The 11,244-nt window shown below is 42.5% G+C and overlaps 1 protein-coding gene across 1 annotated transcript; it reads right to left on the bottom strand.

Annotated features, from left to right (window-relative positions):
* Positions 1-6,631: 6,631 nt before the first annotated feature.
* LOC136495424 (transcription initiation factor TFIID subunit 9-like) lies at positions 6,632-10,598 on the bottom strand. Its single transcript, XM_066491369.1, has 2 exons — positions 10,193-10,598; positions 6,632-7,282 (listed from the first exon to the last, which is right to left on the bottom strand). The coding sequence occupies exons 1-2, from the start codon at positions 10,508-10,510 to the stop codon at positions 6,923-6,925; spliced, it is 678 nt and encodes a 225-aa protein (XP_066347466.1). The 5' UTR covers positions 10,511-10,598; the 3' UTR covers positions 6,632-6,922.
* Between the last annotated feature and the right edge of the window lie 646 nt (positions 10,599-11,244).

The following is an 11,244-nucleotide window of genomic DNA, read 5'->3' as shown; positions in this document are numbered from 1 at the left end:
ATCAAGCTAAGATGGTCATATTGATGTGAAGGATCAAATCTATATTGGACAAGTTGATTAAAGTGACTTGATGCATTTGGAGTTATTCATATTTGATGAATGGAATCAAGTCACGTGCTCAAGATGGCTATGCTCAAGTGACTAGATCAATATTGACATGTTGGCACCCTCACTTGATGAAGATTGAAAGACACGGCATCAATTTAAAGAAGATCAACTCAAAAGGTTTAATTTCGTTTTTCTTTTGATCTTGAGTTAATAGGTATGCCGTACTATTAAGTGGGATGCAAGTTTAGGTGGTCTGAGGAAGATAGAGTGCTCAAGCATAATAATTAAATCAAAAGAGAGACACTCTAGCACTTCACGAGCTCAAAGAATAATTTTTTGTGACTGTCAGTGTCGGAAGTCCCGACGTAAGCCGGAACTCCCAACAGTCGGAAGTCATGACTCTTGCCGGAAGTGCTGACTCCTAGTCACAGCCTGCACGGTGACTGTGGACGTCGGAAGTCCCGACGTGAGTCGAAACTCCTGATAGTCGGAAGTCCCGACCCAAGCCGGGAGTCCCGACATCGATGGTTCTACTGACCTGTTGACTGTGCACGTCGGAAGTCCCGACGTTCGTCGGAAGTTCCGACCGTCGGAAGTCCCGACATTCGTCGAAAGTTCCGACGTTGGCTGTCTCGGGTGGACTTTGACCTCGCATGAACAGTGTTTTCTTCATACGTCGAAAGTCCCGAAATCTGCGTCGGAACTCCCGACGTAGATATGAATGGTTAGATTTTGCCTTGGAGTATATATACCCCTCTCCTCCTTTCTAACCGTTGCCAACTCACTTCATTGCAACGAACACTTGGCCAAAACAGCCCCCAAGCATTCTAGGCTCCCCTCTCTTCACTCCTTTGCCTCCAACTTCAATTCCTAAAGGGTTTGAGTGATTGGAGAGTGGATTGAGTGAGAAAAACACTTTGAGCAAGCTTGAGCACTTGATTTCTTCACCAAGCCGGTTTGATTTGCATTTGTTACTCTTAGGGATTTTCCCCTAGCCGGCTAGATGTCGCCCAAGAGCTTCCATCTTGTGGAAGAGCCTTGGGAAGTTTGTATTACCCTTGTTTTCTAGTGAAGAAACTCAAGTGACCTTTGTGGTATCCTTGAGTGAGGCAAGGAGGTGGAAGAGACTCCGACCAAAGTGGTCACCTCAACAACGAGGACGTAGGAGCTCCTTTGTGGGGCTGCCAAACCTCGGGATAAATTCTTGTCTCCCGCGTGCTGTTGTTGTGATTTGCTCGAATTTACATGTATTTGGTTATCTTCCTCTCTCTAGCTATTTCTTAGGGTTTGGGCCTCGATCTATGGAGTGGTGGCTTATCAACGTCAAGAGAGTGACCCAACACCTTACCTTACCACTAGGAAGTGGGTTTGTAAGTTATCGGCATCACAAAGTTCATTTTAGCACTTGTAGTTCATTTCCCATAGGGGTCGGAAGTGCTGACAGTTTGCGTTGGAAGTTCTGACCCAAACTGTCAGGACTTCTGACACGTCGGAAGTTCTAACCCAAATGTCGGGACTTCTGACACGTCGGAAGTTCTGACCCAAACTATCGGGACTTCCGACATTAACTGACTAGTGCATTTTGATTCAACTCTTTGGTTGCCGTTGTTTGGCTCCTTAGGTTTATCTAGTATCTTTTATATACTTTGTGGCTAACTTGTGAGGGGTTGTATTACTTTGATTTGGAGTTTCCATTTTGGAAACTCCTATTACTAATCGTTTCCGCTTTTAAAGGTGTTGATTTTTTAGAAACACCTATTCACCCCCCTCTAGGCGACATCCTAGATCCTTTCAAAAAGCCGGTACAATGTGTATCGCCCACAGGAGCAAAGTAAATATGGACAGAGTGATGCATATAGTATGAAGTATGAAACAAAAGGAAAATCACTCAAGATAGAGGAGTTGTTTGCTAATATCACCTATTACAAACTATAGGCCAAAAAACACTTTGACTATTATATCATCGTCCTAGGAGATAAAAGTCACAGAGTTGACGACATCGGAGAAATCCTCGACCAAGCGCTCATAATCTCCAGGGTATTCGGTGGCTGAAGCTCCACGGGGAAGAAGCCAAAGATCATGGCCGGAGTGAACTTGAGCAGCAGCCAGCGCCATGGCAGCACCATGATGAATGCCATGATGAGCAACTTCTCTGACGCTGTTTGGGATGTCATGCAAGCAAACCACCGGAACGGTGCCCCTGGCATTGACAAATCCCACCGCATGGTCCGTAGCTAAACGGAGGCTTTCCAGTTGAGCTAATAGATCTAAAAGATTTAAGAAAGAGGTGATCAGGATCTTGGAGGCAAAAGTTAAGAAGACATAGAAAATTATGGTAAATGTCTCACCAGTGATTCTGGCTTCAGCCTTGGCCAGCCTCTCCTGCACCGAGTTGGCCTCAGGAGGTGATCGGCCCTGAACTATCGCCAGAGATGACTCCGCAATAGCGAGGCAGTCAGCAAGTCTCTCGCTGGTTCGGTCGATGGAAGCAATCAAGTTGTCATTATCTCTTGGCCTCCTCAGATAGCGGGGAAGCTGGCGACAAATTGGTGCTGAGGATGACCCTGAAGGCTGAGCAGAGTCAACCCTTTACTCTGAAATGACAGGAACATCGCAAAGTGCACCCTCTTGACGAAGGATGCGCTGGCGTGATGAAGCAGATCCATCGAGAGCCTCCTCAATAGATCTATTGTTGTTCTTCATAATCTCAAGCCTACAAGAAAAGTAGAAACTATAGTAAGGATATAGGAGGTTTGAGACAAAGCGATAGTTTTTCAATCTAGAGCCATGGCCTGTATATATAACCTAGGAAGGCAAAAAGATAGACTTCGCCGGGGGTGTAAAACTAAAATCAGGAATGGAAACGGATCGACGCTCTAGAAGTTCAAGGGACAATAACGAAGAGAGAACAAATTCGGACTTATTGCTTCCCCGAATTACGAAATATCGTGGGGCGGATACAAAAATTTACGTTGACCAGAGACCGACCCACCAAAATTTCTTTGGATTGAAGGGAGTCTAAACCCTCACAAGGCCGAAGGTCATCATGAACCAAGTCATGTCGGCCCATTGATAAAATTGTGCCAGAAAAAGGGGAAAGGCCGCCCAACAGATGCCCAGCTGATTCCTTGGTGAACTATGGGAAAGAAGCCTGTGGCTTCCATGATGGGCATTTGGTGGAACAAACAAGGGAAAGGTGTCCACACATTTTAGCGCTTGCGAACACTAGAACAGCTCTGCGAACATGGTGAGAAGACACAGGTGATGTCACAAGACTTCTTCTAGCCGTAGTAGCTGATTCTCTTGCTCGATAAGGAGCTAGAATGAGCGACACAATCACCCTATGCACAAGAATTCTTCTAACTGCTCAAGATCTTCATAGAAAAAGAATGGACCATGGAGGGTCTGGCAGAACTAGAGGCGCTCGAGGGAGCGGATGGAAGAAAAACATGGCTAAATTATTGAGTTGTTCTCGCCAGGGTTGGATAGGCATTTTATAGCCGACCCAGGAAGATAAATCCAAGTGCCCGTAAAGCAGTGACGCTCTTGTAAAAAATTTTAAGGCATAGGCTCATGAGTGGACGCAAGCGGTAACAAACAGTGGACCCTAGATCAAGGTTCTCTACCCGTGACTATGGACCAATCAGGGATACAGACATGATAATTTTAGAATAAAATTACTTTTATCTCAAAATTAGGGGGCATGTGTTTACACCAAATTTTGAAAGAAGAGTCACAGGGACTCGAAAGCTCCCAAGATCATGTCAATTGCGTGCAGATCGGAACTAGCTGATTCAGATACAAAAACTAAAATTGGCTTTCTTCAGATAGCACCGACGGATAACGACAAAAGCTACGTTCTGCGCCAGGACGAAATATGTTGGACTCTATAAAAAGGAAAAAATTAGAGTCCAAGTTATCTTAAATTAGGAATATTTTCTCTAGGATCAAAAATTGTAATGAGTCATGCTTAGACAGGAGTCATGCATAGGGCCCGGGTATAAATACCAAACCCCGGCTATTGTAAAAGACAACAATCAATCTATTATACAAATTTTTTATTTTTTTGGCTCCGGCCACCCCTTAGGAGTAGGAGTAGAGTAGATCTCGGCGAGTTCTTCCACAAGTACAGCTGCATCGATCCGGTCGACCTCCACTGCTCGTTGTAAGTACCGTCATGGCTTATACCTCTGTTCGTATGGCTGCATCGATCCGGTCGACCTCCACTGTGACTCTAGTATAAGTTAGTTATCGATTTTTGCCTAGTTCAAGTATGACTGTATCGATCCGGTCGACCCCCACTACATGAACTAGATCAAGATTAAGTTATCGGCTCTACCTTAGAGTGACAGTCTTTGGTAGATTCATTAAGTTACCGATATTGCTTATTGCTTTTATTATTTATCTAATTATAATAATATCACTCTGTCCGATTGAGATTGATCTAGATCGGCCTTATATCTTGTTTAGCCCATCATTTGCTAATCTAAAACTAATCTAATCTGTACCTTAAACGATGAGTTACATTTTATCGGCTGTTTTACTTCAATTTTGATCGTGCATAACGTGCGGTTAAAGCATGTTGCGTCTTGAGTAGATTTATTGGCTAGCGAGAACCGTTCCATGGCTCGTTATCACAGCCTGTGTGATTCTGCCTCACACCCCACTGTTAGCACCATGGAGTGGGGATCGTTATTTGATAGATCTATTCCTGATACGGCACGACTTTAACTGTGCGCTATGCCTGAATCGGCTGTTTTAGCCGATATCGAGTGCTTTCACGAACAGTTCGCATCACGAGACCATTGAAGTAAAGATAGGTTGAAAGATATATTAGCCCCATGATCTTATTATTGTATTATGGCCAGCATGATTCTGCCTCATGCCCCACTGATATTAGTAATGAGTTAGGGTCATCGAGTCTATTGTTATTTTTATGGCCTGCATGATTCTACCTCATGCCCCACTGGTCATAGCAATAGATGAGATCTAACATGTTCATTAGATTTATCTTTATTAAATAATTAAATGATGTTGAATTATTTCTTTATATAAAAGGAGTTCAGTTGCTTGTAATCATTGGCTCAGCATAACTCAATCATTGTTGACATCCTATTTGCCATTGATTAATATCTGCTCAAACAACGACATTTATCTTGAATGATAACCGATTCTTCTTAAACAACCCAATGAGCTTTAACCGATTTATTCTCATGAATATGCTGGAATCGGCTGTTTAGTCGATCTCCTCTCAAATCGGCTCTCAGAGCCACATATTCGGGACTGCTTTGGCAACACCGGTAAGTTCCGCCCTTAATTGCTGATGAACTTTCTCTCCTTGTCAATTGCAGGGTCAAATTGACTGGCACGTCTCGGGAGTAGTGCACAGGATCGACTATCCCTGCGCTGAAGCTAGGCGGATCTACAGTTTTATCGAGCAGACCCTTCTGGCTTGCTGCATGTGTCCTCGGCACGGGACGAAAATTCTATGTCGATAGATGATTAGCTGGTTTCTTTTAGCTAGCAACTAACAATAGCTGCTAGTAAAAAGTAATTAGCTAGCTTCTTTTAGCAATTACTCCCTCCGTCCCCAAATAAATCAATTCCTAAAATCTGTGTCGGTCAAACTTTTAAAGTTTTACTAACTTTATATGAAAGAGTAACATCTATGTCATAGAATGAGCATCTTATAAAAATATATTCTATGGTAAATCTAATGATACTAATTTGATACCATAAGTCTTAACGTTTTTTTAAGAAATTCAGTCAAAGTTTAAAAAGTTTGACTTAAAACAACTCTAAAAATTTATTTATTTAGGGACAGATAGAGTAGCTGCTAGTAAAAAGTAATTAGATGGCTTATTTTAGCTAGCAACTAACAATTAGCTGCTAGTAAAAAGTAATTATTAGCTGGCTTCATTTAGCTAGCAGCTAACAATTAGCTGCTAATAAAAAGTAATTAGCTGGCTTATTTTAGCTAGCAGCTAACAATTAGTTGCTAGGAAAAAGTAATTATTAGGTACATTCTTTTAGATACTTCCTCCGCTAAAAAAACGTAATTCTAGCTTTAGGTTCAAAGCTAGAATTACGTTTTTTTAATGGAGGGAGTAGCAGCTAACAATTAGCTACTAGTAAAAAGTAATTAGCTGGTTTCTTTCAGCTAGCAGCTAACAATTAGCTGCCTGGATCTAACAGGCTCTTGATAGGTCTATTAGAGGACGTGTTTTTTTTTCAATCTCGGTCCGGCAGAGGACGTTGGGTAGACGTGAGCATCGACTCCATGCCTCACCTCACGGCCACTCGCCAGGGTGATATAGGGAACAAAAGCTATGAAGGGGTGGAAGAGTCGGCACTATGTTTTTCATGTTCTTTAGTTCAATGTTTTAATTGTTTCAATCCTGCTTGTGGATAAAAATCTTGGTGCCATCATAACTAATACTAAAAATTGTATGACGTTTCGGCTTTTCTCGACATATGGTTTTTGCTATGCACTTAGATACATAACATAATCAATATATCTAGAAAATCCAAAACATCTTATAATTTAAAACGGAGGAAGTAACTTGCAATACTGATAAAGCAATTTTTGCCCTCTTGAGATGAATGCTAATTTTACTAAGAACATGCAGACCCAGATACCATTGTAGCAGTGAGCAAGAACAAAATACACTACTAGCACAGTTGCTTCCCTTCCCTATAGCAACGTTCTTGCAGGCAGAAACTTATGCTGCTGCTGTACTGCACATCTCGTGGTTAAATAAGTGGGTGGTAGTCAATAAGATCATACCAATACAACACTAATCTCTTCAAAACATGATTCTCCAGACTAGTGGATGTGGAAAAGGATACTTGTCTAACCGACGACGATGAATGGTTAGCCCATGTTCAGCTGATCAATGGTCATCCGAGGACGCTTTGCAGCAGCAGCTGCCACAGCATTGAGTTGGAATGAAACCCTCTGACCATGCTGGGGAGTGTGCTGTTGCTCGTTATTTCTCTGATCCTGCGAGAAGGTTGGATTAGAATTTGCTGGGTTTGGCGTCAGACTTGGGTTGGATTCTTCATTCTCATCCTCTGTTTCCTCAAATTGAGGTGGCGGCTTCAACGGAGGTAGGAGTTGGTAGTTCTGGGCCAACAGTGTATCCTGCTCAGGTGGGAGGGGAATTGAGCCAGGAGGTGCAATTGATTTGGGCAGAGGTATTCTGTTCCGGCTCCGGGCCAGCTCAAGGAGAACCTACCAAGAGGAAATAACTTGTTATCCTAAAACACTGCTATGCACACGTTCTCTACAGAGAAGATTAGATCAACTTTTCAAGAATCCAATGAAATAACAAGAGCTTCCTACTAACCCCTAGATTCAAAATGTTAAGTAGCCCATAACCAGAGAAGACACACCAAAACACGAGTTCCAGTGTTTCACCACAACTCTCATACACTTTTAGTTGTGCTAAGAAGACAACATCCAACAACTATATTTATAAATGGCTTTCTTTGCAGTAGGGAGTCTAGGAACATAAAAAGGCAATATGAGATCCCTGTAGACTAAGCATGATCTATCAGCATCACATCTTATTTCAAGGTGAATGCACATACTTAATACCATAACACGCTTGTACAACTAACATACTGTGGCATTGGGATTCTCATCTCAAGACAAAGAGGTAATGAATGACTTGTGAATTGTGGTAGCCCACTTGGAAAATCTGAAGATCAACCAGCGTGCTCCGGATTTTCTAGTGGGATGATTTGAAGATGCCTAACAATGACTTGATTTTCTAGTCCGAGTAGAAGTTCTTTATAAAAATATAAAAGTTCTGTAGTCATGTTGGTTAAATTTGATGGCAAAAAGATGGTTTTGGTTGCTGGGTTCAGCTGTTGGTTGATGTTTTCTACTTTTCTTTCTTTGCATCTGACGAGAACTCTTCCAAATATAGAGACTATTCCCTAAAGGTCAAAGTTGTCTCTAACAGAAAGAGTCTTGCAATCCACCATGAATAAAAGAGCAAATTTAGAGATTGTTCACTAAAAGGTCAAGTTGTCACTGTATAATCCATCACAAGAAAAAGTGATATTGCAGATCAATATGATCTACTAATGAAACACAAGCGAAGAGTATTATCTGTTGTATTATATTAAATAACCTCAGCAAATTATAATTAAAAAAAAATGTTTTTTGAAACAAAGCTTCACAAGCCAAATCTAAATATACAGCCAAAAATTTAAATTGTTGGCTACAAACGTCCCAAAACAGTGCTTTGTGACTGGAAAGATTATTCATTATGAGCTAAGCAAGAAAGATATAAATTTACTCTTTTCAAATGTTAATTGGCACTTCCCAAGCTTCCTTAGGTAAGCGATGTATTATTTTCTGGGCGAGCAAGTACATATTATAATTTTTTTGTGCAGAGTCCAAGGGATCAACTGAGATCATGTTACTTGTATTTAGTAATACCACATTTAAAGAAACCTCTTATCAACATATTAAGGATGTCTCTCATAAGGCAACAAATATCCTTAGTGATGCCGCTGATGCCTCATAACAAGCAAGGAGAAATCAATTGTGTTGGAACATTGTAATCTTCCAGAAATGCATCTTAAAACTCAGTGCTAGGTGTAGTCAGAAGCACCCAAACACTTTTTTCATATCCATAACACCACTTTATCACTGAATGGTCAGATGGAACACTTGATTATGTGGTTCTGCTCAAAGGTCGGTCCGTACTTCGTATGAACTTGTCAACAGATCAAATATTATAGCAGATCTAATAGGAATTAGTGAGTCAGTGTGTTTTCATCAAAGAATCTGGACAAAAAGTACCAATAGCCTTGTCATACGTAGATGCATACAATGAAGATTTTGACACACAAGAAACAAATACGATGCAGAAGTACAAATGCAACCAAAGGAGAAAGCAAATCAGTCCAGTGCAGTTCTAGTATTCTGTCAAGTACTAGTCTTTGATGGCGTTTAAGAATGTGGAGGAATCATTAAAAGATAGATGATTTAAATTTAGCTATAACTTATGGTCTTCCTGTATCAAGGTGCAATGCAACAACCATAGTGTTATGCTACAGAGAGTTCACCTTTGATTAAGAACAGAGGGAAATATGAAATAAAAACAAAACACAATACCCTAATGCAACAGAGAATTCAATCCTACAAGTATCAATCGGGCATCATCTACATATAATCATCTATAACTTCAAAATGCAACTGGGTGGGTACCTTCAAAATTTATTAGGCATAGGCAATCCATCTTAAGCTGAACCATTTAAAGCTTATGTAGCAAGGGATGCAATAGCTGTAATTTTCCCATTTGAAAGGCAGTTACATTTCGAATGGGGCAATCTTCGCCCTATATCTGTACTTTGTCGGTGATGCAATGAGATTTTCAACTTTCCAAAAGAAAAAGAAAAAGAAAGGTAGTTCCTAGACATTATGATCCTAGTGTAAGGCCAAAGTTTTATTAATAGTTAAAATTGTTATAGACATGTAGTAGGAAGTAAAAAGATCACCATATTCTGCAAGGCAGCACAGGGATGACAAATACCATTTTAGAATAGATGAAGACGCAGCTTTAGAAACTTCATTACCTCATTTGTAGAAGAATTTATTACAACACATGAATTTTTGTACTAGTAGTTTAGAATTCTGAATCGTCTCTTACCGGTTATGTTTTGGATTATGATGTTATCGTCTCCGATCTATGTGGCTTTTAGGATTGAACCTATTTCTGAACATATCTGAACCTATGCTGTAAGTCGACATTTCCATCTCTCTTTCAATGGAATTGAGCGGGGACGAGTTAACAAATTTAAAAGACATAATTTCACCGAGACTACATAGAATAGATACTACTTCAAGACTAGAGAGATGCCAGGAAAACTCTTATGAGTATTATTAAGAAACAATGGAAGAAATCCCAAGTTCTCGGCCAACAAATCCAGCAAAACCAAAACTAATTCAAAATCAAGTTTCAACTACACGGGCAACACAATAACTAGGGTTTGTGGATTCGACCGTGTAACACCAGCCGACGGAGAAAACAACGATTTTGGCGGGATATAAGAAAATAATTATAGAAGCCAACTGATTTGCCAAAATTGAAGAACAAAAAGGTAGGATTTTGGGTGGGATTGGTACCTCGCGCGGCGGCGGCTGGGAGAAGGAGAAATTGACCTTGGCCTGGATGGCGAGGCGGACGTCGTCGGCGTCGATCTGGGCCTTCCCGGCGTGGTCGGCGTAGACCTGGGCGTCCCCGAGCACGTCTCCGACGTATCGGTAGGCCAGGTCCAGGAACTGGTGCACGACGCGGGGCTCGTACTCGCCCTCGCCGAGACCCATCGAGCGCAGGAGCTCCCGCACCACCAGCGCGTCCCGGGGCTCGTCCGCGGCGGAGGCCCCCGCGGCTGCGGCAGCGGCGGCCGACGGTGCCGATGGACGCGCGCCGCCGGCGTCCATGGTTGGAGCGCGGTTGTGCGTGGTGGCCTGGTGGGATTTCGCCGTTTCCTTTCGGGAGTGTGGCGTCACCGTGTCAGGGGCTCAGGGCAACCTGGTTCTGGATTGAGCATTTTTCCTGTGTACCATTAAAAAAGATGGCCTTTTCCTACGTGCCACTAAAAAGTTCGGACTTATTTAGGTGCCATGACACTTTATTTCTTTGCCCCCCAAGCCATTCCGTGCACGTTCTGTTTGGTTTTGACAGTTTCAAAGCCCTGACAGGTGGGACCGGACAGGAAATTTGTCCATCTTACCCTTCTATGAGGGAGAGGCCGTACCGAACTTGACCGCCATCGTATTCTCACTCTCGCTTCTCTCTCGTTCTCTTCCCCAAACCCTAGCTGAGGTGGGCGGTGGCGGACGCGGAACCCTAGCGGCGGCGGCGGGTTGAGAAGAAGATCAATCCCCCGTGCTTCTGGTGTCGAATGGGGTAGTCCTGCTTGGAGTTCACCGTGGATCCAGAGGATTGGCCGCGTATGGCGGTGAGGTGAAGAAGGGTGCGGGCGAGCGACCGAACTTGCGAGCTGCCGGGTGAGTGTTATTCCCCCTAGATTGCATGCTCCTTGGTATGTATGGATCGATTAGGTCGGGTAGTTGTGAATGTATGGATCGATTAGGTCGGGTAGTGAAGAATGTGGATCGATTGTGGTGTTGTTCCCCGTTGTTTGCGTTCTCCTTGATTGCGTGCTCCTTGT

This window comes from Miscanthus floridulus, chromosome 1 (genome assembly GCF_019320115.1).
Source record: "Miscanthus floridulus cultivar M001 chromosome 1, ASM1932011v1, whole genome shotgun sequence".
Taxonomy (NCBI): domain Eukaryota; kingdom Viridiplantae; phylum Streptophyta; class Magnoliopsida; order Poales; family Poaceae; genus Miscanthus; species Miscanthus floridulus.
Note: the sequence above shows the minus strand (reverse complement) of the source record. Positions and strands in the feature narration are given on the sequence as shown.

What these genes read in the sequence shown, in the direction of transcription:
- LOC136495424 (XM_066491369.1), bottom strand. Translation starts at nt 10,510, where the DNA reads ATGGACGCCGGCGGCGCGCGTCCATCGGCACCGTCGGCCGCCGCTGCC. An exon ending in CCCAGCCGCCGCCGCGCGAG is followed by an intron (nt 7,283 to 10,192) that starts GTACCAATCCCA and finishes TCCTCTTGGTAG; the next exon opens with GTTCTCCTTGAGCTGGCCCG.